The sequence below is a fragment of the Trichosurus vulpecula genome, chromosome 4, assembly GCF_011100635.1.
Source record: "Trichosurus vulpecula isolate mTriVul1 chromosome 4, mTriVul1.pri, whole genome shotgun sequence".
NCBI classification, from domain to species: Eukaryota; Metazoa; Chordata; class Mammalia; order Diprotodontia; family Phalangeridae; genus Trichosurus; species Trichosurus vulpecula.
The window spans coordinates 383,806,084-383,832,730 of NC_050576.1; the positions used below are offsets into that span (position 1 = coordinate 383,806,084).

The following is a 26,647-nucleotide window of genomic DNA, read 5'->3' on the forward strand; positions in this document are numbered from 1 at the left end:
CCTATCATAACAGGTCAATCAGATTTCAGGTACTTATGTTTTAGCAACTTAGTTTTAGCATGGATAGGCCCAGGACTTGAAATATTTGTGTTGATAAATCTTCACCTGTAATGAACAGAATGATTTCAGGAAGTCAACGTTATTAAGTAATATTGCATACTATAGTTATCTCTGTTACTCTCTTGAAAGGGAGCTCAAGAGACAATATTGTATTAGATAGAGAGTTGGCTTTGTTTGTTGTAAGAGAACCAGGCTTCAAATTTCTGATTCATGCTGGTTGTCCAACTTTGGACAAATAACTTAACCTGCTGGTTGTGTGACATTGGACAAATGATTTAACCTCACAGTGCCCCAGGCAATAATATAAGAATATAAATTGCAGAAAAGTTGCATATATAAATAGATAGAAGAGGTTTCCTTACAGTTCCAACAATAACTAACAACTCATTGCTGGGCACAGGTAGTGCATTCCCCCACTCCTTACTCCACTAAGGAGTCCCACTTAGCTCTGGACCCACACATATGGACTGTTTAGTCCCGAGGAAGCCTGAATCTGGCCTTCTAAAAAGATAAATCAAGGTTTTTGGTCCTACATTCTTTGGCTCTACACCCTCCCAGACCGGAGCTCCGAGGAAAATTGCTTAAAGCTTAGGTTTTGAGCCACATATTTCTCCAGAGGTTGCCAGGGGAGATCCTGCACATACCCTGTGCACATGCTGATAACCATGCATACTCTATTGGGTGTTCCATGGGATCCCTCACTACACCAGGCACTTCCTACGCCAATAAAATCACAGGTCCAGATTAAAAAAAAATTGTCTTTTCTCCTATTAAACTGTAAGTGCAAGGACTGTACATTATCTAAATTGTTTCTCTTCCCAGGTTCCATCACAGTTTTCAGCATGGCCATGCTGTACTGTATTATATATTTATAACCAGAAGAGATTTTAGGGATTATCTAATCCAATCTCAACATTTTACAGATAAGAAAACAAGCTTAAAAAGATTAATCAACCTGTCCAAGGTAATTTAGGTAGTTGAAAAGTGGTAGTGATGGGACTTAAGAATAAAAGATGTGCAGTGGATAGTATGCTGGGCCTGGAGTCAGAAAGACCTGAGTTCAAATCTTCCTCAGACACTTGCTAGCCATATGACTACGGGCAAAGCATTTAACGTCTGTTTATTTCAATTTCCTCAACTGTAAATTGGGGATAATAAGAGTACTTTCTTCACTGGATTGTTAAGAGGATCAAATGAGATATTTGTAAAGCACTTAACACAGTGACTGCATATAGTAGGAACTTAATAAATGCTTGTTCCTTCCCCTTTCCCTAAATCTCAGTCTAATATTCTTTCTACTGAACCTCATTGCCTCTTATTAGGTACGAGAGTGTATTAGAGTCAAAAGTCATAGAGTAAAAGGGATCTTATTGACCATATAGTTCCTATGTCTTAATACCTCCTCTGGGGCTAATCCCCTCAATTCACACCAGTGTGTTTAAACTCGTAAAACTATAGCTCATAAACCCCATCCTCCTCTGGTTTATTTATCACTAAAAAAAGCAATTGGCTTAAAGCAAAGACTTTGATTGAAATGACCTAGAAAGACAAATAGCAATATCTCTCCCATAAACCTGGGGAGCACTCTCCCATAAAAACACACAGTGTCAGTGGAGAGAGTAGACATCAGCAAGTTCACAAATGGAGAGACACACATGCAGGTAACAGATGTGGCTATGCGTCATATGGAGGGAGCTACTCATGTCATCAATCCTGTAGCACATTTTCCCTCACAGTCCCCACTAACCTTGCAGTTTTTGCTGCATGGTTGCTTCTGAATACTTATTGGCTGTAGTCTGTACCAGCTCCAACTGGAGTCAGGTCTTCCTGACTCCAGGTCCCGTGCTCTTTGCCACCTACCTGCCCCCACCCTCCACCCCATCCTAGGATTCTAATATGAACTTTCAAAAGACCAAGACCTTATACTTTAGTACCAACCTGGGGCCTTCTGTCTTCTGATCAGGATTCTAGCCCGAAGCAACAGTCTCTCTCCTCTTGTTCATCTTTCTCAACTTCTCTGCAGCTCTCTTGATTGGACATTGTCATGTATTTTCACTACAAGTTACCATTGATGGAGGGTAGAGGTGTGAGAAAGAAATCTTCTCCCCTTCAATGCTGTACTTTTCTGTATACTTCTCTCAATGATTTTATACTGCATCATCCTTAGGATTAATTTTTTAGCCCTCATCTCCTCTTTATCCCTGGATATTTCCTTACTTCATTTACCATGATCCTATAGCATTTCACACAGCTGCCCTCATCTTAAACATCCCTCCCCTGGGTAGTCTAGGTCATCCTCCACAAGGAGCTGTATGATTTGCACATTGGTTCCATGGAACCTTTCCTTCTCAAGACAACCTGTTCGTTTGGTTTGACTTCTCCCTCTCCTTTAACACATTTCTTCTCTCATTCTCCTACTGGCTTAGAGCATGAGGACAGCCTAATGGGAAAGGGGCAGGGAAGGGGGAAGTGTAAAATTGGTAGGATAAGTCCCTGAAGAAGTTTTCTTGCACAAGAAGACGTGACAAGTTTATGAGGGCTTGACCCCATTAGGTTACCAATGAAACAGTTAAGGAAGGCAGGAACTGGGGAAAAATCAAAGGTCTTTCTAAGAGGGCCCTATTGGACATGACACAATAGAAATGAGATGACTGCAAAGGCTGAATGCTTCAATAACCAGAATTTGATAATTCCACTTAATGCTTTTCCAGAGCAGTACCGAGCTCTGAAAAATCCAGTCATGATGAATATAATGCCACATAAAGGTCATATAATTGAGCCTACCCTAATTTGTAATTTTTCTTTTTAAAGTCATATGAATCAGGCTGAAAAGTCATTCTGAAATCTACATTTGTATATAACTTTACAAGGTGCATAAAGGTGCCATACAACGAAATTCAATTGGCTTGACATGACTTGGATTTCAAGTCAAAAGAACATGCCAAGTTAGGTACTTTTCAATACCTTATGTTTTTCTAGGTATTTGCAAATAATTTTTTTTTTGTTTAATCTGATGCACTTCCATTTACCCAGTGATTTACTGGCCAAAGAGAAAAAGAACCTGCATTGACAGAAGAAATAAAACTCCATTTGGCCAATTCATTTTATTTCTTTCTAGTGCCTTAAATCTATGTATGGATATTCATCCTATTTCCATCCTTGGAATAAGTACTTTTACAAAACTCTAGGAAAACTTAAAAATAAAGCCTTTACTATTTTGATGAAACAATTGATATATTGTTAGAAGTCAGTTACTGAGAAATGGTTCATGTGGCCTGATGCCTATCTTTATATAAATTCCCTAGTTTGTCAAAATGCATATCCATACCTCTCAAACAAATGGTTTGGCTGTGCTAGTGAACTGATATCCTCAGAGCAAAAGCATTCCAGGATGATAATTCATAGTCAATAAACATTTATTTTGTACTTTACATCCTCAAAAAACTTTGGAAATGCTAATTAACCCATATGTCAGTCATATACGCAAGCAGGTAATGAGCACTTATCTTTTATAGAGGAAACTGACAAGCATTAATGCTGATAGTTTATGCCTAGGCTAAATTAGTTGCTTAGGAGTAATGCAAGACTCTTTCCCATTGTAATCCAGATGGTACGTGATAAAAAGAGAAAGAAATATTCTCCAATATCGTACCACTGGTCTTTTGGTGGAGGTTCCTCTTCTTATAGTACATTTCTTCCTTTCTCATCTCATCTAATATTATGTCTCTGCACTTTTCCAAATAACATGCAGGTGGCTGGTCCATCATTCTTAGGAAAGGAATCAATGGTGTTCATTTGCCATTGAGCTGCCCCTTAGTCACTAAAACAATGTGTATGGCATCATCTTGTTCTTGCTATGGATATGAAAGGAGGGGAGTTTTAAAAACCTAAGGACAGGTTTGTAGGGAAGTGACTTATTTTATGCAATAGACAACGTCCTAGGAAATTTAATCTTTTAAGTCAAATTATATTTTAAATGCACTCTAGAAGCTCACTAAAATCTAAAAAGTAAAAAAAATCTTAAATTTGTGAATAACAAAACAATTTATGTTTTGTTAGCTCAGATTTTCATACGGTAGGTCATTTTAAATAGCAGAGCGGTAGGAGTAATAATTCTTCATGCAATTTGACTATTCTTTTCCTTGAAAGGTATTGAAATGACAGGTATGGAGATATTCAATTCTTGGCTGTCTCAGGGGACTGAAGGCTGATGACATCACTTCCTGGTCACCAGCCCCAAGGAACTTCAATGACACTCTGATGCTTACTTGGTGTGTTATTACGGGCAGCTCAGGCAAGGAAGCTTTAGCTCGGTTAAATCAACTTGAGGTATCCTCAGTGTCTACCTTTGTTGAATATCCTCCTACTGTGGCTAGGTAAATCTTTTCATTAACTCTTGAATGACCTACAAGTGTCTAATTTTTGTTCTAGTACTGAACTTAAAAAATTAGCAGGGGACTGACCCGAGTCCAGCCCAGAACAAATAACAATCCTTGATGCACATGACATTACAACTGCCATCTCCATGTCTGCCCCAGATTATTCCCAATTTCTGGGATGCACTTCCTCTTGATTTCTGCCTCTTAGAAGCCTGTTTCTTTTAAGTCTCAGTTCATGTTACCTCCTACATGAAGTCTACTTAGGAAATTAAAATTATGCTGTATCATTTAATAATTCTCTTCTGTAAAAGATCCTATTTCCCATTTTGGCAAGCCCCATTTCTCATTTAAGGTCAAACAGCGTGGCTCTGGTCTCATAGCCAAGATTACAAGAGGCAGACAAGTCCCATATAGCAATTAACATTCTTTAATTCTCAGAGTGGGGAAATCAGCCACACCCAAATGCCAACCTGCTTTCCACAGCTATAGCCAATTGTAATATTCCCCAACTACCCCTATCCTTTCCTTTCATGCTTTTCAGTAAAGATGGTCTTACCCTTCTCATTGGGGTCACTGGCCTTACTTAATTTTGTGTCACTGTTAATAAACTGATCTTGTTCCGAGAATTATCTTAGTTTCTCTTTATTGCATTTTACTTGCCACACTATCCTCATTCCCCTCTCCCCACTCTACAATTTTCTGTATATTTATTTTGTATATAATCATATACTCTGTATAATTTATATTTACTTGAGTTCAGGTTGTTTGTTACCACATGTTCATTATATCCCCACTCCTACAATAGAAGGGACTGTGCAAAATGCAGAGTGCTGAACTTGGGAATCAGGAAAGACCTGAGTTTGAATACTACTTCTGACACTTAGTAGCTATGCGACCCTTGGCAAGTCACTTAACCTGAGTTTCCTCATCTGTGAAATGGGACTAGTAATAGCCCCTATTTCATGGAGGAGTTGTGAGGGTCAAATGAGATAACATATGTAAGAGTGCTTTGCAAACCTTAAAGCTCTATACAAATGTTAGCTACTAGCTACGGCTATGCAAGCTAAAATGGAGGTTTTGTTTTTGTTTCTGCATTCCCAGTTCCTAGCTTAATAAATGCTTGAATGAATGACCCTTCAAATTGTTTGAAGACAGCAATTAGGTATTCCCTCAATCTTCCCTAGAATAAACAAATGCAGATGTTTGAGTTGATCCATATACAACATGACTTCATTTCTTTACTGTTCTGCTTACCCTCCTCGGTACACAGGTCAGATTGTTAACCCTTCCTACAACTTGGCATCCATAACTAAACACTTATGTAAGTTGTGTTCTGACTAATAATCTGTAATCTGGACTTGTATCACCTCTTCTGTTCTGTTTCTTTTAATAATATAACCCTACCTCTCTTGTCCTGTTTATTTTAATAATATAACTCGAGTATATTTGATTTCTTAATTTGAATTTTTGATTGCACATGATGTATGAGTTTGCAGTTTACTAAAACCCATGAGATTTTTTTGGGGGTCTGGTCATATCTTTCCCACACAGTCCTTATTCAAATTTTTAAAACCCAAATATAAGGACCTTATAATTTCCTTATTAAATTTCATCTTAATAGATTTCTTCCCTCATCATTTTAGCTTGTAAAAATCTTTTTGGATCCCAATTTGACATGCAATTTATTATCCCCCCAGCTTCCTGTGATCTATAAATTTGAAAAACCTGCCATCTATGACTTCGTTCAAGTCACTGATAAACATTGAAGCAGACCTCCAATTTAAGGAGGAGAATCAAGCCAAAGATATATTCATCCTTCTCCATGCTACAGTGCTGACCCATCTCCAGGATTTTTGCTACCGTGCCCCCATGCTCGGTACCTTTTCCCCACTTTCCCATTTTTATATAGATCCCTCTTAAATAGTGTCTTCCCATTAGAATGTAAGCTCCTTTAGGGCAAGTATTGTCTTTTTATTCTATTTTTAGAAAAAGTCCAGTTTAGCTGAGCTTATGTTAAAAAAATTAAATATGCTTGTTATGGGAATTTTTAATCTTCTTTTATTATTCAGGACATAGGATCATCCCTCCTGCAATTTTGGTTAACTAAAAGCAACCTCACCTGACCAAAACCTGACTCATAGGATGTGAAAATTTACTTAAAACAGAAAAATTCCTTAGGTAAGAGGCCAGAGGAAGAAACTCGATTGTCCCCAGTTCCTTGGTCACATGTAAATCTTCCTCCTCAACCAGCCTATTTGTGAACTCTCTAAATGTAGTTTAATCTGTAACATGACTTAAATGACCTACAGAGTCTGACTTATGTATGAAATTATGACTAACTAAATTTGTTCAACTTCTATGACATTGAAAAAAGCATTGGGGCGTGTTTCGGTCATGGCCCCGTTGCTGCTGCCCCTGCTGCTGCGCCCTGCAGCCCGGGCCCTGCGCCCCACAGCCCTCCCGACGCTGCGCCCCGCCGTGGCCGCCGCCACCCGCGCCTTCGGAGGCTTCCTGGGAGGAGGAATCGCCAGCGGGCCGGGGCCCGCGCGCCCCCGCCTCCTGCAGCCGCTCCGGAGCGCGCCCGGTCTATGCTTGTGCACGTGCGGGGGACTCCACACCGAGGGGGACAAGGCCTTTGCTGAATTCTTGACAGATGAAATTAAAGAGGAGAGGAAAATCCAGAAACACAAATCCCTCCCCAAGACGTCTGGGGATTGGGAACTGGGTGTGCAAGGGACAGAAGCCAAGTTAGTCCAGAGATTAGCTGGTGAGAGGATCACAGTCACATTCAATATTAACAACAGTATCCCACCGACATTTGATGACGAGCCACCAGAGGGACAGAAAACCCAAGAACAGCAAGAGCCTGAACTTACATCAACCCCGAACTTTGTGGTGGAGGTTGTGAAGGACGATACCAAGAAGGCCCTTGTGCTGGACTGCCACTATCCAGAGGATGAGGTTGGACAGGAAGAAGAGGATGAGAGTGACATCTTCTCCATCCGGGAAGTTAGCTTTCAGCCCGCTACTGAATCCGACTGGAAGGATACAAACTACACACTCAACACAGATTCGCTGGACTGGGCCCTGTACGAGCACTTGATGGATTTCCTGGCTGACCGAGGGGTGGACAACACGTTTGCAGATGAACTGATCGAGCTCAGCACAGCCCTAGAGCACCAGGAGTACATCAACTTTCTGGAAGATCTGAAAGGGTTTGTCAAGTGTCAGTAGGAAGGCCTGAGGCTGCCAGCCGTGCAGGACACCCAGAGCCCTTCCTTCCAAGAGAATGTTATCTAGAAGCTATCATGGAGAAAATACTGCCAGGTGTAAATTATGTTGCCTAACCCTTTATTTCCTTCCTCTGCTGGCTTTTGTACACTACCACAGAATGCCGAGAAATAAAACCCTTGGATCTCTCCAGCAAAAAAAAAAAAAAAAAAAGAAAAAAAAAAAAAGAAAAAAGCATTGGGATTATGGATCCACCTTCTCTAACTTTTATGGCCTAAGAGGGACATAAGGTTTCATATGTAAAAGAATTATTTTTCTGCTACTCTGACATAATTTTTCCTATAAGAAGTCTTGTCAGACTCCTAACAGGGGCTCAGGTTTACTCCGAGGCCTGACCTATCTTTAAGCATAACAATAAAACCTATGTTTTTACCTTTAATTTCTGAGTTGTGGTAAATATATTTTAGCAGCAGTTACCTACCACATGAACTTGGACAGGAGATATCACTATATTAACTATATTTCTCTATTTGCATTTCCATTACCACCATCCTAGTTTAGATACTTTAACTCTTCCTGGGATGACCAATTATAACAATCCTAATTGATCTGGTTGCTTCCAGTGTCTTCTCTACTCCTCTCCAATCCATCCTACACACTGCGCTGATTTAATCTGCCCAAACATAGAGATAGTTCATATAGCACTTCCTCTCTAAAAATTGCTTAATGGTTCCCTAAAACCTCCTGAATAAAATTCAAATTATTTATCATGGAATTGAGGGTGCTTCAGAATTTAGTTCCAACTCTTTTTGTGGTAGCCAAGAATTGGAAGTCAAAAGGATGCCCATTGGTTGGGGAATGGCTGAACAAGCTGTGGTATATGAAGGTAATGGAATACTATTGTGCCATAAGAAATGGGGATGATACGGACTTTGTAACAACCTGGAAAAACCTACACGACATAACGCTGAGTGAGCGGAGCAGAGCCAGGAGAACATTGTACACAACCACAGATATATGGATTCCGTGAAGACCAACCCTGACATACTTCGCTCTTCTCAGCAACCTAAGGTGCAAGGACAACTCCAGGGGACTCACGATGAAGAATGCTATCTTCATCCAGAGAAAGAACTGTGAAGTCTGAATACAGATTGAGGCACACTACATGCTCGCCTTTTTTCTTCTCTTTTGTTTTTGTTTTTGGGTTTTTTTTTTTTGGTTCTGTCTCTCCTTTCTCATGATTCATTCCATTGGTCATAATTCTTCTCCACAACTTGACTAGTGTATAAATTAATTCAATGCGAAGTTATACATGGTAGTTATATGATATTCCATGCCGTCTTGGGGAGGGAGGGAGGAGGGAGGGAAGAAAATCTGGAACGCAAAATTATGTAGAACCGTGTGTGGTAAACTAAAAACAAACAAACAAACAAACAAATAAATAAATAAGCGAATAAATAAATAAATAAATGAAATTTAAAAAAATAAAAAAGAATTTAGTTCCAAACTACCATTCTATACTTCTCTTACACTCTCCCATCAGTTATTATATGTTCCAGACTACTCCTACTACCCAACATGACTTGAGTTCAATCCCTCACTCCATTATGTACTTCTGGGAAAAGCCTCTGACCATGGTGCCCTAGGCCAGAAATACATTTCCCTCCACCTTCAACTGTCGAAATTCTGCCCATCCTCTGAGGTCGAATTCAGGTGACCTCTCAACAATGATGCCTTCCATTTCCCTACTCAAAACTAATCTCTTTTCTATGCACTTTTATTTTAATTTATATTTATTTGTATTCATTATATTCATCTTTCCTACTAGATTGTAAGCTCCTTGATGACAATGCTAATGTTTTATTTATCCTTTCCCTTTCCTCAGCATCTAGCACAGTGCTCCAGCCCTTGGTAGGATTGCAATAAGGGACATGGAATTAGTAAGGCTTACTTTTGCTAACATTTTGCTTGAGATAATAGTACATGTAGTTGCCTAAAGTATAGTGATTACTCTGAATTAAAGCATCATTTTAAATCAAAGTATCAACAAGGTTTTTCTGCAAAAGTGCGCATACTTTATTAAAATAAATACAACAAAAACATGGTTCAATCTCATCATTTCTAAAATACTTATGAGACACCTATCATTACCATCTGTACTGATTTTTAAACTGTATATCCGTCTTGTGATGAAATAACAGGCCTTGCAAAACAATGTTCAAAATATTAAAAACAACACTCGTTCTCCTAAAACTGATCATATAATTTAAAAATATAAATATTATTTTGCCTTCATGTATTTTAAATGTTTTTTTTAAATAGAATGACAAATACAATAGCTTATTTCTCTATAAAGTATAAGTTACAAGAGTTTTTCATCAGATTAATTCTAAAAGAACCAATCTGCAGGTACAATTTTGGATCCAAGATGCAGATAAAACTATCTTCTTAAAAACATATGAAACAAAACTTTTGTTTAAAGCTGCAGGTGATTACTTTTATTATATCTAGATCCCACCTTTAATTATCAAAAATATCTAAGTCTAGCACAACTTATCTTACTTTACCTAAAGATCTTACTGCCAATTTATTAATGTATCTTACCATCAATTTAAAATTAGCACTTGTAGTAGCATATTACCTTCTTATTGTAAGAAAGAATCTATGACCATCAATTTAGAATTAGAAAGATCTGTAGTATTATATTCCTTCATCTGTGAGACACGCGATAGTTTCAAAGCAGTGTATTTAAAAGCACCAATAAAAAAAAGATAGTTCTGTCCTTTACTTAGCAGCTACTATTAAAATGGGTCATCTTAATTATTTCAAATGTTTGAAAATGTATTTTACTGCTACTTCATTGAAACTTCCAATTCTCTTGAGCTATATTCTATAATCACCTTTGCTTCACAAATAGTAATTATTTTATCTTGGCCATAAAAATCATCAAATGTTAATTTGCTGAAAAGATATTTAGTCCTTCACCTTTTAGTCATCCAATTTCCTTTCAATTTGTGAAAAATTAAAATTGTTTTGCTACACCTAATAATGCTCTGTAAGCACAGGTTTTAAACTTGCAAACATTAAAGATATATTGCATATGCTACCTACCCATCTCAGTGAGTCCTTTTGGACAAAATGAAGGGCTCTGCTTTTCAGGAAAGCTAGTTTCACAACAAGTAATGATTTTCTTCCTGTAACTCACCCTTTTTCAAAGAATCAGCTACCCAAAGTTCTTGTAAGATTTTGTACTTTTTCTTAAGAGTTCTACGAAAAGCTTTAAATTCCTCAACACGACTGTGATCCTCCCCAATGATTACATGGGATACTCCTTCTTCTAAACATGAAACGACTCTTGCTCCATGAAACCGAAGCTCCAGGGCTTTAATGGATAGCCTGGTTCCTTGGATTTGTGTAGTGGGGTCATTAATAATAGCATACATATCCACATATATGACACAGTGTCGGAACATACTGAGAGGGCAGCTGTCCCAGGAGTAACGATATTCTAAATCTGCAATTACTGAAGACATTTCCTTAGAACTATTTTCCTTAACATTTTTAATTCTTGAGAATACTTCCTTCAGTTGTACCAAATCTGTATCAGCAAAGTAGCTGTCACCATAGCGGTCATATTCACGGGCAAAATGTTCTTTTGTGGATGGACACATATGAATCATAAAGCGAGGCTGCCATGGAACACATTCTTTGGCCTCAAAACAATCTAAGAGCCACTCTGCTTTTACAACATCATGCTTGTTTGAAGAGATGATATTTTTCACTCTCACATTCTCAGTACCTGCAACTACACAATATGTGTCTGGGCCAGGGTTCTGTACAATATAACCACCCAATTCTGCTATGCGATTCTCCAGATCGGGTTTTGAATGGCTGTCTGTTCCAGTCATGACACAAAATTCCACATCTTCAAATACGTTAGAAATTTTGTTTATGTTAGAAAGATCAGGAGCTTTCAAGTGTTCAATGATTCCAATAGCTTTCTTAACCTTCAAAGCTTTTCGTTTTTTTTCCTGTGGTTCTTCATCATCACCACCTATATAAAGGTGTTTAGAAGCAAGCTTTCCAGATGCTTTCCCCCTAAGGTTTTCTAGTTCATCCAGAGTCATACACTCATGCCACTCTTTGTCTTCTCTTATCTTTTCAATTCGAGGGAATCGTAGAGTGCAATCAGTTTTATACATATCACTGCCAACAATTTCTGCAGCTTTAACTTGAACAATGACGGAATTACAAGGCTCAATATAAACTTCTGGTTTCTCTGTACCACACAAGATGCTATTTGGTGGAGCTCTTTTATGAAAAGGTTTCCAGTGTTTGGATAATTTCAAACCAAGGTCATACAGTTCTTTCATAGTGTATCCAGAACCAACACGACAAAGAGTATGAAACACAGATGGCTTTTCACCAGGAGGGGGTGTTTCTGCTACTGCACACAAAAAATGAGACATCATTCCTCCTCGAGAACCTTTACCCCAATAACCACCAACAATTAAAATGTCCAGTTCATCCATTAACTCATTTATATACTCTGGCTTAATTTTTAACCATCCCTCACCACGTTTATCAGGTTTGTAAATGGAAAGTGGATTTTTAACCATGATTCCCTCCTCACGTTTATCTATCGCATCATTTAAGGCATCAATGACTTCTTTTTTGGTGTTAGCCTCTGTTTTCTCTACCACTTCTAGTCTACCTTTTATAGGTGTAAAGACACTATCAATAATTTCATACCTTTTTCTCAGGGTCTCATGCCCCAGTTTTTTATTATTGACCATCAACACATCAAAAACACAATAACATGTCTGCAGTTCAGAATCCTCTACCATTCTTTTAATATCAAACTTATTTCCCTTCTGCATGAATGTTTGTGTGTTGGGGTTATAGGCCATCATCTCACCATCAAGAATACAGTTTTGTATGTTTGTTTTGAAAGCATTATGAATAAATGGTGTTAAAGAACCTTTAAGGGAAGAGTCACCAAACTGTTCAGTGTAATCATATCCATTTCGAGAAAAGAACTGATATACATCCCCATCTTTATGCAGTTGCATACGCTCACCATCTAGTTTTGTCTCTATGTAGAAACTCTGGTGTTTCATGTCCTTTTCGATCCTCTGAATATTTGCCACAGCAGCCAGCATTGGTTTAAAAGCAGAAAATAATGTGATTGAAATATCACTGAGTCCAACCGAAGGATCATGAAGTTCCCTGCAGACTTTTTCTAGATCAGTTGTAACACCATGCAACTCAGCAGCATCTCTGTGAAAAAGAGAAAATATAGTTTGTTGGCTAAAACCCAGTTTTAAGTCCTTTATAATCATTCGGATAAGCCACTTTTGTTCAAGAGCTGAGCTCTGAGTTATGAGCTGAAGAAGGTTCTTCTTTACCAAATCCTTTCTTCTGGCTGAATTGTTGCTAGCAATCAAGTCTAAAACATCATTGACTTGCTGTATGGTTAAGCTCCCTTGTTTTGGACACCGGGGTTTCAACACAAAGTATGCAATCATTGAAAAGTCTCCAGCATCTCCACGAGTTCCAGTTGGTGTTCTGTAGTTTAAAAGTTTCTGAGCATCTTTTCCTTCTTTTGGTAAATTAAGCAGCTCTATATAAAGCTTAGCAAACATAGTTTCTTTAATTCCATAGGCCATCCTCTCTCGCTCCAGTTGTGGAAGAATAAGTCTCATGGCTGGATAAAAAGAGTCTGTGACTCCTTTTTCATTTTTATGAAGAGCATCATGAAACTTCCGCCATGAATCTAAAAATTCCTTGAAGTACTTAATTTTTTCTGGACGGGATTTACTTTTTTGTATTCGTTCTAAAGTTGAACACAAATCTGCAAAAGGCACCTGTGATGCAACCGTTCGTGAAGCTTGTGAAGTGGCCATTACAAAGCTAACAAATCCCTCGATTTACCTATGGGAACAAAAAATAAACAACTTTTAAGGAGATAAAAGCAGGCTACATGTTCATCATAGGCTCAACATATGTGAGTATATAAGATCACTATGAGTTTTCTTATTATTGTCCATAACAGTAAAGTCACTCAAGTCAAACTTGCCTACATCATTAACTGTTTTACCTTAATTCTAACATCATAAACAAATGCCTATTTAGAGAGCCAGATTTAAGCCTTGCCAGCAGGATTGATAGTGTCAAGATATTAGGAGACATCCTGTTTTCCAGAGTTAAGGCCCAGCAAGCAGGCTGTGCCCTGAGCTTGGCATAACAACAATCCTTTGGGCTCATACTCTGGATGATCTCAGCCACAGCAAAATCCCAGAATTGTTTCTGGTCATGATTGCTGCTGCTGCTGCTGTTTGTCCTTTGTTCTGGAAGAGAACCATGACATCAGGGAGGTGATGCCGTGACATGCAATCGAACTGCATTTAAGTGAGGGAGGGCTGTGCAAAGTCACCAGCCTCACTTTCTCCTCTGGAGCCATCTGGATCCAGTGGCCAGGTATAGATTAGGACAACTGGAGAAGGCCCAGGACGTAGTGGAGAAACTTGGTCCTTTCAAGCTAAGGTCTTTAACAGGTCTCAGTTTGACTGAGGCAATGCTCAGTTCAGTGACTAAGACTTAATAAGATATGAGGCAAAGAATGGTTTCTTTAAAAAAAAAAAGATCTGGAAGGGGAAGACCTTCAGAGTTTTGGGCCAAAACAGAAACAATTGCTATTTATATTCATTCTAAGCCAATCAAGGCCCAAAGAATGACCAAGTAGGGCTTAGCTTGAGACCTATTTACTGGCCAATCAGTGAGAGCCAGAGTGATTTGAGGTTAAGGCTGGTCTTTAAGAAAAAAGAAAAAAAAGTTTCAGAGATCAAAATTTACATTTTCTTTGGCCAGAGCACCCACAGGTGTGATACCCTATGTGGACAGAAAGAAAGAAAGAAAGAAAGAGGAGGGGGCTCTCACTCACTGGAAAAGTGTTAGGTGATTTGACCACATTAGACTCTGGGTAGCTGCTGGAGGCCCCAGCTTTGAAAACCCAGATGTTGGTGCCTCTCTCTCTGGTAACTATGTAATTCTTCGGTCAGACAGCTAGAGGCCTGTGGATAACTGTGTGTGTTTGCTCTGTTTATATTGTCTCTGTTTGTAATTTCTGTTTATACTTGCTCCAAAGTTCAGGGTGCTGGCTTTTCCCCCTGAACTAAGTGAAAGATACATGTATGTTTGATTAAAGTGAGATTGTTAACTCCTTAAGAGAAACAAAATAGAAAGAGGAAAGGAGAGGGGAGGGAAGGGGGAAAGCCCCATTGCTCAACTGCCCAGTTCCTGTTCAGTCCCCAGCGGGCGACTCTTTTTCTACTAGCAGAGGATACTGTCTGTCCTTTGTACTAGAAGAGGACCATGACATCAGGAGATGCCATGATAGTGAAGCTAATTGGATTTAAGTGAGGGAGGGCTATGCAAAGTCACTTTCTTTTCTGGAGCCATCTGGATCCAGTAGCCAGATACAGATCAGGACAACTGGAGAAGTCCAGGATGCAGTGGGGGACCTTGGCCTTTTCTGGTCTTGAAGCTGTGCTATGAATTGAACTTGTCACACTGTTGCTGTTACCCATCATTGTCAGGGCTACAGGTCACTGTGTAGCCATTAGAATAAGTATTGAGATCTCCCCATACTTTGTCAGGTCCCCTCACTAGGGGCACGGCCCTGGCATATATGTCCTTGCTTGCAAACCATTTCCCTCATTTTGAAATTAAACTTCTGTTTGACTCCTGACTCTCCTGTCTCTAGCCTGTTTCATCTGGCTCCAGCCACCAGGTAGAGGCTGGTTCCATCTGGTTGACAGTAGGTAAGATGATTTCATATATTTTGATAGTGTTGTAGTCACAATGTCACTGGTTTTTTACACTATGGCTGATATACAGAGAGAGAGAAAGAGAGAGAGAGAGAGAGAGAGAGAGAGAGAGAGAGAGAGAGAGAGAGAGAGAGAAAATACACATATACATACACACATAGTTACTTTTTTTCTTAAGGTACACAGAATTGATGGCATTCCTTCAAAATGACTTGTGTCTTTAATGTCAGTCATCAGATTCTTCTATTTTCCCCTATTTCTTAAGAAATCTATGACTCTATGTCCAAGATATTTTTCAGTATCTTAAAAGCTGATTTCAAGTCTATCAATCAACAAGCATTAAGTGCTTACTGTGTGCCAGACACTTGGGGTACAAAGATAAAAATTAAACTGTCTCTTTTCTCAAGAAGCTTGCATTCTGCAGGGGGAGACAATATGTACACATGTGAGCATATACAAGGTATATACAAAAGAAATACAAGCTCAATTTGGGAGATCTGGTAAGGCTTCAAAGAGGACTCAACATTTGAGCTGAGCTTTGAAGGCAATTAGAGATTATAAACGATGACGGTGAAGAGTATGCCAGGTGTAAAGGACAGACTGTATAAAGGATGGATGAGAGGAAATGGAATGTTTGCTGTGTGTGAAGACTACAAGAAGGGCAGCTTGGCTGGCTTGCAGAGTATGTGAAAGAGAGTAACATCTAACAAGGCTTGAAAGAGTCAAGTTGTGAAGGGCCTTAAAAGTCAAACAGAGGAGTTTGTATTTGATTCTAGAGAATATAAAGAGTCACTAGAGTTTAAGTATGACACGAGTCTACACTTTAGGAATGTCATCTGGAAGGTTTATGGAGAATAGATGACATAAGAGGAGAGACTCAAGGCAAGAAGAGCAAATAGAAGGCTACTGCAACAGTACAAATAAGACACTGTGAAGGCATAAACTAGCATGGCGGCTTTTTGAATAGAGAGAAAAGATGGATGCAAGAGAACTTAGGATAAAGTAGACAAGACTTGACAACTGATGAGACTGAATACGTGGTGTGAGGGAGAGTGAAGAGTCAAGGATAACAATAAAATCGGGAACTTGGGTGACTGGAAGGAAATAAGGAAGTGGAGTAGTTTTGTTGAGATGCTTACAGACCATTCGATTTGAAATGTTTAGTAAGCTGCTGGTGACAGGACTCGAGAGGTCAGGGATGAAAATATGGATTTGGGAATCATCTGCATAGAGCTAATAACTGAACCTACAGAATCTGATGAACAGGACATCAATAAGCATTATATTCTTCTGCTCTAGAACTGACTTGCTTTATACACGTAACAGAACAACTGGTGGGCAGATCACCACAAAGCATCTAACATTAAGGCAGCTAACCCTTTGTGTCTAACTACTCTCCCATTTGCTCTGGCCTGACATTTCAACACCTGTCACTACAACTCATTTCTCTTTTCTTGAAGAGAACGCAATGAAATAACAAAACAGTCTGAATCTTTGTACAGTCACAAAGAGGGAGGTTATTTATTTCCCTTGCAGTTTTGAGATTCTAAAAGGCTATTTTTTTTCTAAGTAGCAAATTCATAATACCAGTTTTACACAATCCAAAGCAATTGTTCTTAAGAGTTCTATTCCAGTGCCTCAGTGTGACATGAAGGTGACCCTGAGCTCTCAAAGGCTGTGCCAATGGAGTACAAGTTATGGCAGGATCTACCAAAATGTTAGAAATGTTTACACTATGATCCCTATAAGGGATAATATCTACTTTCTGCTTAGCCTAGCTAAGTGCAGTCAGCAAGCCATTTGGTGATCAATGCTTTGGCCATGACAACCCCAAAACCAAGAAAAATAAAATGGCTCTCAGTTCTGTGTAGCCATCCCTTCTGCTACTACAAAAATGGTGGTAGAGTTGTACAAAGGTGGCAGAGGGTCCTAAGAACTGCGAAGGTTATAATTAAAAATAAAAAACTTTCATCTATATGCTTTAAAATTTGTAAAACTTTTACACTGATTATTTTGAGACTTACAAATCTCATGAGAGAAGATACTATCGTTATTATTATCCTTATTTTGTAGATGAGAAAAATGAGATTCTGTATTAGTCACAAAGTCAGTAAGTATCAAGGGCAAGATTTGGACCCAGTTATTCCATAATCAAATCCAACAATGCTTTTTACGACAGTTTTTAGATTGAAACATTTATTGCTGGTATTCTGAATGTCAGATTCTTTTCAAATGTCTGGAATTGACATGCTACAGGATAGGCTGAACCGTATCAATATTGACAGTCTCAGTTGCAGCTAGATGTCCCATGGGTATTTCTGACGATGAACTTCATTTCCTGACAATCCGTTCAACAGATGCCATCAGCATTTATTCCCTCCTTCTTCTAGCTCCAGAACCACAATCAAATAAATCAACACTACCATTGCTCCTGGAAGGGTATATCAATCTGTTCCATTCTGGTTCTAGTTACCATCCCTGTAACTTTCCAAACCAAAACACCCCTACCTGGTTATCACTTCCCTAAATACACTGTTTCATTCTATTAGAATGCTAGCTTCCTAAAGGCAGGTGTTATCTTGTCCTTTGTATTTGTGTCCTTAGCTCAGGGCTGAGTACATTAACAAATACTATCCCATCCATCCACCCATCCATCCATCCATCCACCATAACTCAACATGTCCAAAACAGAACTCATTATCTTTTCATACCCTCTTCCACAACTACTCTATTTGGACTGAGGGTACCACCATCTTTCCAATTACCTGAGTTTATAACCTTCAAGTTACCTTTGACTTTTCCCTCTCCCTTGCTCTTCACATCCAGTCAAGTGCCATGTTTTATTGATTCAACCTCTATATTTTCCTATTAACACCACTCTCTCTAACTCACACAGCCACTACCAGAGTTCAAACACTCAAAATCTCATTTGGGTTCTTATGAGACCCAACTGATCTCCCTAACGCAAATCTCTCCACTCTCCAGTCCAAACTCCGCACAGCTACCAAAGGGACATTCCTAAATCACAAGTATGACTATGTCATTCTTCTGCTAAAGAAGCTCCTCATTTCTTTACAATAAAAAAACAACCAACACTGGCTTTAACATACCGTTCTAGGCTTACTGTATATTTCTCTCCTTCACACACTATGTTCTATGAAATTGGCTACATGCTAATCTCTATACATGATATTCCACCTCCATGACTCTGCACAGGCAATTCTCCATGCCTCAAATATATTCTCACCTCATTTCTACCCTGTAGAACTCCTGGTATTCTTCAAAAGTCAGTTCAAATGCCTTCTCAAATGTCAGAAAAAGCCTAACCCCAGTTACAATTATGGTTGCTAGACTATTCTCCATGAGAAATTATTCTGAATCTCTTTTGTATTTACTTATATATGCATAAATTATTATTCCTGATAAAACACGACATTATCCTCAGTGTGTATTACAGGGCCTGGCAGAGGATCATAGACTGAAAAAGCACTTCAGAGACCATCTAGTTCAACCCTCTGTTTTTACAGATGAGAAAACTGAGGCACTGTGACTTGACCAAAGTCATATGGGTAGCAAGTAGCAGAGCAGATGTGAACCCAGATCAAATGACTCTTACATCCAGAGCTCTTTCCAATGCACTATTTACTGCCTCACTTGGAAAATAGAGTAAGAGTGTTTTGAAACAATTGGAAGTTACAAATTCAGGAAACTTCTGAAGAAGACATAATAGACATTTATCAGAGATGACAAGAAACATTAAACAACAAGAAACTTTACTCTGAAATTTCACATTCCAGTGCTCATGAAAAGTATTTGCAAAAGGACAAACAAGAAAATAGTTGCAGCTTATATTCCAACATCTGCTCAGAGAGGGAAGAAGAGAAATTCTATGAAAAACTAGATAATACCCTTCAAATAAAATTAACTTTTGCCTTAATACTCAGTGACTCCCCCCCAAAATGGCAAAGAAGGGGGTAGTAGAAAAGCTGTTGGAAAATGTAACTCAGGAAAAAAGACAAAAGTGATCAAATATACTTTATGTAGAATCCGCACACCTATAATATCAACAGTATTTTATTCAACAGAGACCTGGGAAGCAACAGACAGTTTGAAGATCACGTAACATCACCAAAAAAAAAAAAAGAAAAGGAAATAGATTATCTCTTAACAGACAGGAAACACCTGGTTAAGAATGCTAGAGTCATTTCTGAATCAATTTTAATAAGGTCAGATCATTAACTTTTTAGAGTAAAGATGAAAATTAATATCAAATAAGAATAAAAATGAGAAGATATGTTATATAATTAAAATAGCTTCAACCTGATCTATTTAAACAAGACACTGATCCCAACTGCCAAGGGAAAAGACAAAAGAACAAATATCAACATAGATTATTACCATCTTTTAAGGAATTTTACCCAATGCAAATAAACTCTTATAAAAGGAGACTAAAAGAATGCAGAAACTTTTGCCAACAAACACTTAATATCTGTGCTAAGAAGAAGGAGTTGACAATTAAGGACAATGGCAATTTAGAATAGTTTTAGAATATAAATTTATTTGTATAACTTATAGTGGGAAAGGGCAAAAGACTTTAGGAAGTATTGTTCCACAAAACATCAAGGAGCCATGAAGAGAAAAAAATACCTTTATAAAAAGCCTGACGAAGAATTCAATTAAGCCATCATCCCAAAGGCATTTAAATATGAAACTTGAAGGCCAAGTGACAGATATAAAAGTGAAAAGCTGTGTCCAGATTACTGCAATAAACTACTCTCTCAATTGATGGCAAATTGGCCATTTGGTCTCTAACATCACAACCCTCAATTTTCTGTAAAAATGGTACTAAAGATGGGAAGAACAGCTAGACCAAAGTAAGAAGACGTAGAAGTGGTTCATGCTAAAGTCAATGAAATCTTGTCGGCCCTGAGGAATTAATCACCAAGATATCTTAAAAGAGGGAACAATGCCAAAAATCAGATATTATTGCCACCCAAAAATGGCCACTGAGAATACATTAGTAACTACTGACATCTATGCCTAGCTTCTGATCACTTTGAAAACCTTTATTTTAATTATTGAGGACATGCTTAATGAAGGTCAGAGTAGTAAACATTAGGCTTTTGCAAACAATACACTATAAAAGACTTTGTTTTAGATTTGAAGTCATACACTTAAATGAAAGGTACAGAAAATATAAGACTTCATTGAGCTTGTGGGGTTGTTGGTAGAACAAAATGTTGCCTTAAATGCTCTCCCCCAACAAGATGTTTCCATCTGCTGTTCCACTGCACCCTTAAGACCATGGGGCTTCTCTGTTTAACTTGCAACTGAAACTTCCTATGTATGTGATCTTTTTCATTAGAACGTGAACTAGTTGAGAGAAGAGACTGTCCCTACTTTTTTATTTATGTCCCCCGTACTTAGCATAGTGTTTGGCACATAATGATCACTTAATAAGTGTGTTTTCATTCATTCATTCATTCACTCATATTAAAATCATACAGAATATTTTGAAAGATGCAACAGAGATAACTTTGCTGCTCCACTGTTTACCAAGTGAAGCATAAAAGTAGACCAAAAAAGAAGCTCACCAAAGGTATTTGCCACTGTCACTGAAGATGTTACAGCAAAGTCCAAACAGAAGAATTCCCTGTGGATGGTGATATCCTTCAGATGTAAATCCAGAAACAATATGGAACTCCCTAAAATCAGATACAAAGTCATTCAAAAGAGTTCAGCTTAACTATGAACTGAGTTAAAATCAAGTGAATGGAGAATGCCTAGAGAATATAATTTGATACCTATCTGGATAAATGTAAATCAGCAGAGGCATGTTGTTAAAGAACAGCACACCTGAAGTAGTCTAAAATGTATCATCAAAGAGACCAAAGACAGAAAAAAAGAGTTGAGGGTGGAGCCAAGATGGCGGCATGAAAACAGGGACTCGCTTGAGCTCTCCCCTAAATCCCTCCAAACTCCTGTAAAAAATTACTCTAAACAAATTCTAGAGCTACAGAACCCACAAAATAACAGAGGGAAACAAGTCTCCAGCCCAAGATGGCCTGGGTGTTCGCTGGGAAGGGTCCATCACACTGGGCTGGGAGCGGAGCTAAGCCCAGTGTGGGCCATGCCAGAAGAGAACAGGCCAGAGTAGACTGGGTGGAACAGGCCTCAGGGCACTATATCACTGGCAGCTGTGGCAGCTTCCAGACTTCTCAACCCACAAACGCCAAAGACAACCAAGCAGGTCAGTGGCAAAACTGTCAGACTTGGGTGAGAGAAATGCATGGTCCAGCCCTAGCCCCAGGGTGGTAGAGATGGCTGTAGCTACAGCAGGAGCCGCAGCAGCAGCCACAGAAGCAGCGGCTGCTGTTTCTGGAGCTCCAGACCCATAGATGGTGGAGGGAATCAGGCAGCTGATCAGAGTGAGAGTGCAGGGATCTCTTTGCTGATGCTAAGGCAGTGTTCTCTCACTTTGATTTGCTTAAATCTGGGTCGCAGTCCCCGTTGGCGGTCCTTGGGAGAAGAGGAGCTTTGGTGTGGCAGAGCTTGTGGCGGTGGTAGAGAGGGAGTTCTCCTGGTAGTTACATGGCAGAAAGGAGCGCTTGAGATCACTCACAGACCAGGGCACAGGCCAGGAGAGGAGTATCATACCACCTCAGAATAGAAGTAGCTCTGAAAATAGCAGCACAAAACCCATGAAGCTAGGGACAGAACACTCTCCACTCTGGAAGCAGTCACACCCTGACAAAGAGTTCGGAAGTCAAGTAACTGGCTGGGAAAATGAGCAGGCAGTGTAAAAGGACGCAGACTATAGAATCTTTCTTTGGTGACAAAGATCGAAACACACAGCCAGAAGAAGTCAACAAAGTCAAAGATCCTACATTAAAAGCCTCCAAGAAAATTATGAATTGGTCACAGGCCATGGAAGAGCTCAAAAAGGATTTGGAAAAGCAAGTAACAGAAGTAGAGGAAAAACTGAGAAGAGAAATGAGAGTAATGCAAGAAAATCATGAAAAACAAGTCAACAACTTGCTAAAGGAAACTCCAAAAAATACTGAAGAAAATAATACCTTAAAAAATAGATTAACCCAAATGGCAAGAGAGCTCCAAGAAGCCAATGAGGAGAAGAATGCTTTACAAGCTGTATACGTAATTAAGGAGGGCTTTTAGCACTTATTCAATGAAGTGCCCTTGAAGAGTTTGGCCTTTATCTCCTTGATTAAATTAGGTAACTAAGGTGGGGCTCCAGGTGGGGCCCATGAAGGGAGGTCTGATTATATCTTTGCTCCCAAGTAGGCCCAAAACCCCTAGCTATTAGCTGCTAGGTTGATGTGGGCATGAAGCCCTCAAGGTCCTAGGGGGAGGTGCTAACTCCAGAGCCAACAGTGAAAGCTTAAGTTCTGGTTGCTCAGATGACATTTGATGATGGCTTAAGGGTGCACAAAAAGAGAAGGCAGAGCTATTTGCTTAGGATTCTCACTCTTGGTGGCGTGCTGATGTGGAGACTCTGGGCAGCTATAGTTAAGAACCCTCCAGCTTGCTCGGATGTTGGATGTTGGGACTTGGTTAAACTCTAGTAACTATGAATTGGGATTTGAATCAGACAAGGTCTGTCTGTTGATGTTTGTAATTCATTTGTATTTGTTCTGAAGTTCAGGGTGCTGGCTTTTTCCCCTGAACTAAGTGAATGCTATTTGTATGCTGGATTAAAGTAAGATTGTTAACCCCTTAACATTGCTTTCCCTAGTAAAGCAGATCAAAAGAACCTGGGCTTGCAGCATTCTGTGAGCTGGTTGTTGTTGGTCTTACACCCCCATAGCAGCTGCTAGCTGGATTGTTGGAACAAAAGCAGAATTAGCCAAATGGAAAAGGAGGTCCCAAAGACCACTGAAGAAATACTGCCTTAAAAATTAGAATGGAGAAATCAAGAAATTATAAAACAGAGCCAAAAGAATTAAAAAATGGAAGACAATGTGAAATATCTCATTGGAAAAACCACTGACCTGGAGAATAGATCCAGGAGAGATAATTTAAAAATTATTGGGCTACCTGAAAGCTATGATCAAAAAAAGAACCTAGATATCATCTTTCAAGAAATTATCAAGGAAACCTGCGCTGATATTCTAGAACTAGAGGGTAAAATGAAATTGAAAGAATCCACCAAATGCCTCTTGAAAAAGATTCCCAAAGAAAACTCCTAGGAATATTGTAGCCAAATTCCAGAATTCTCAGGCCAAGAAGAAAATCTTGCAAGCAGCCAGAAAGAAACAATTTGAGTATTGTGGAAACACAATCAGGATAACACAAGATCTAGCAACTTCTACATTAAGGGACTGAAGGGCTTGGAATATGATATTCTGGAGGTCAAAGAAGCTAGGATTAAAACCAAGAATCACCTATCCAGCAAAACTGAGTATAATGCTCTAAGGCAAAATATGGATTTTCAATAAAACAGAGGACTTTCAAGCTTTCTCAATGAAAAGACCAGAGCTGAAAAGAAAATTTGACTTTCAAATACAAGAATCAAGAGAACCATGAAAAGGTAATCAGGAAAGAGAAATCATAAGGGACTTACTAAAGTTAAACAGGTTTGTTTACATTCCTACATGGAAAGATGATATTTGTAACTCATGAGACCTTATAGACAGAGGGCACAGGGTGAGTTGAATATGAAGGGATGATACCTAAAAAAATAAAATTAAAGGGTGAGAGAGGAATATATTGGGAGAAGGAGAAAGGGAGACATAGAATGGAGTAAATTGTTTCTCATAAAAGTGGCAAGAAAAAGCTGTTGAAATGGAATTGGGAAGAGGGGGTAGGTGAAAGGGAACGAGTGAATCTTGCTCTCATTGGGTTTGGCTTAAGGAGGGAATAACATACACACTCAAATGGGTATCTTATCCTACAGGAAATTATGGGGGAAGGGGATAAGGGGAGGGATGATAGAAGGGAGGGCAGATTGGGGGAGGAAGTAGTCAAAAGCAAACACTTTGGAAAAGGGACATTGTCAAAGGAGAAAACTGAATAAAGGGGGACAGGATAGGATGAACAGAAATATAGTTAGTCTCATAACATGATTATTATGGAAGTGTTTTGCATAGCGATACATGTATTGCCTATGTTGAACTGCCTGCCTTCTTGTGGAAGGTAAGTGGGGAGAGAGGGGGGAGAATTTGGACCTCAAAGTTCTAAAAATAAATATTTTAATAAATTGTTTTTTACATGCAACTCGGAAATAAGATATACAGTCAACGGGGTATAGAAATCTATCTTGCTCTACAAGAAAGTAAGGCGAAAGGGGATAAGGGAGGGGGGAGTGGGGTGATAGAAGTATGGGCAGAATGGGGAAAGGGGCAATCAGAATACATACCATTCTGGGGTGGGGAAGGAGGGTAGTGATGGGGAGAAGATTTTAACTCAAAATCTTGTGGAAATGAATGTTGAAAACTAAAAATAAATTTTTTAAAAAGGAAAAAAAAGAAAAAAGAGTTGGGCTGCTCAAGTATCAAGAGCCATAGATAATAGTCAACATAGATAGTCTTTCACTGGTACCCTTTTGTTAAGAGATCTGGGGGAAACCATCAGCTAATTGGGTGAACTTTTTTTGAAGAATTTACAGTAGGGACAGGGACAAGGATCATATTGGAAGAGACGGCATTAATGTGTACTACTTTATGAAACAACCATGTATCTGTCATCTTATTACAGAAGTAAATGCAACTGAGGTGAGGGGGGGTTGTAGATGGGAAGGGAGAATGATTTTACATTCTCAATGTTAAAGAAAGGATTTCAAGGAAAATAAAATTGTAAGTAAAGGCCAGGCAGACTGTTGCTAACTTGCTCCAAATGGGAAAGAAGTGTTGAAAAGAAGCTAGTTTACATTTCATGAACGAGGGACTGGAGTGGGGGAAAGAGGTCGAGAGGGGAAAAGGGGAAAGTATCTATTAGGTCTGGTTTTTTTTGGGGGGGGTAGGGAAGAGTTACTAAATTACAGTTTTTAGTTCATAGGATCAAAGACTTAGAGATGGAAGGCACTGCTGAGGCCATCAAGTCCAACCTCCTGATTTAAAAAATGAAGATACTGAAGTCCAAAAGGTTAAGTAAATTTACAAGTAGTAAATATCAGGAGTGGGATTTGAATGCAAGTCCTTTCTAAAATAACAATAATTCTTATTTTATTGTGCTTTAAGATTTATAAAATGTTTTTCTCACAAGATGTCAATGAGACAGGTGGTACAAGAAGTCTTACTTCCATATCCCAGAGGACAAAACTGAGGCAGCCTGGTACAGGCAGAAAGAGGACCTGAGGTCAAATCCTGCCTTTATGTGACCTAAGTCAAGTCACCCAACCACCCGGGACCTCAGTTTCCTTTTCTGTAAACTAAAGTTAGGGGCTGTTGTACTAGATGGCCTCTGAGATTCTTTTTCATTTCCAGATCTATAATTCCATTATTGCATTAGAGTTCCCTGACCTATGACTAACTTGGGGACACACCCTAGTAAACGTCAGGGCTGGGACATGTACCCAGCTCCTCTAACGTCAAATCCAGAGCTCAGAACCAGGTCCAGGTCTGCTTCTTCCCCCTACCCCTTCCCCCAGAGGAGGCATCAGCAGGCTCGGGATTCTGTACCGGGGCTGGGGATGCTGGGGGCTGTAAGGAAACGGCTGATGGGGAAAGGAACGCCACAGGATCCAAGAACCGAGGGGGAGAGAGGTAGGAAGGAGAGGAGCCAGAACCCACCAGCCCGCTCCCCAGCCCCGCCTCACTTTGCTCCCAGGCTCCACAGGCACCTCGGCTGGGTCTCAGCTCCGCTTTGGATAACCTGCCCGGCAGCGGCCGGCTCCGCAGAAACAGAAGCCCCGCGCAGACGCAGTTGGGAAGAAGCGCATGCTACTGCGCATGCCTACGCCATTCCACAAAGCGACCCTGGCTTGCTCTATCTATGGTGTTTAGAACTGTCAGTGCTAGAAATGGGAAGGAGCCGAACGTTTCGCGACTCTGGTCCAACCCTTTGCTTTGGTCAGAAGAGGAAACAGACTCAGAGAGATTAAATGATCTGCCCAAGGTCCTATGACTAGTAAGTCAGGCAGAACAAGCACTCGAACCCAGGCAGGGAAGGGCTGGGGGAGGCAGGACTCTG

General features: G+C 39.5%; 2 protein-coding genes across 2 annotated transcripts; one reads left to right on the forward strand and one right to left on the reverse strand.

Annotated features, from left to right (window-relative positions):
- The first annotated feature begins 6,827 nt into the window (after window positions 1-6,827).
- LOC118847718 (complement component 1 Q subcomponent-binding protein, mitochondrial-like) lies at window positions 6,828-7,693 on the forward strand. Its single transcript, XM_036756319.1, has one exon. The coding sequence runs from the start codon at window positions 6,834-6,836 to the stop codon at window positions 7,671-7,673; it is 840 nt and encodes a 279-aa protein (XP_036612214.1). The 5' UTR covers window positions 6,828-6,833; the 3' UTR covers window positions 7,674-7,693.
- A 2,034-nt stretch (window positions 7,694-9,727) lies between these two features.
- On the reverse strand, window positions 9,728-26,368 carry LIG4 (DNA ligase 4). Its single transcript, XM_036753418.1, has 3 exons — window positions 26,274-26,368; window positions 21,094-21,204; window positions 9,728-13,604 (listed from the first exon to the last, which is right to left on the reverse strand). The coding sequence occupies exon 3, from the start codon at window positions 13,574-13,576 to the stop codon at window positions 10,841-10,843; it is 2,736 nt and encodes a 911-aa protein (XP_036609313.1). The 5' UTR covers window positions 13,577-13,604; window positions 21,094-21,204; window positions 26,274-26,368; the 3' UTR covers window positions 9,728-10,840.
- Between the last annotated feature and the right edge of the window lie 279 nt (window positions 26,369-26,647).

Coding starts and splice junctions, on each gene's coding strand:
- LIG4 (XM_036753418.1), bottom strand. CDS start 13,576: ATGGCCACTTCACAAGCTTCACGAACGGTTGCATCACAGGTGCCTTTT.
- LOC118847718 (XM_036756319.1), top strand. CDS start 6,834: ATGGCCCCGTTGCTGCTGCCCCTGCTGCTGCGCCCTGCAGCCCGGGCC.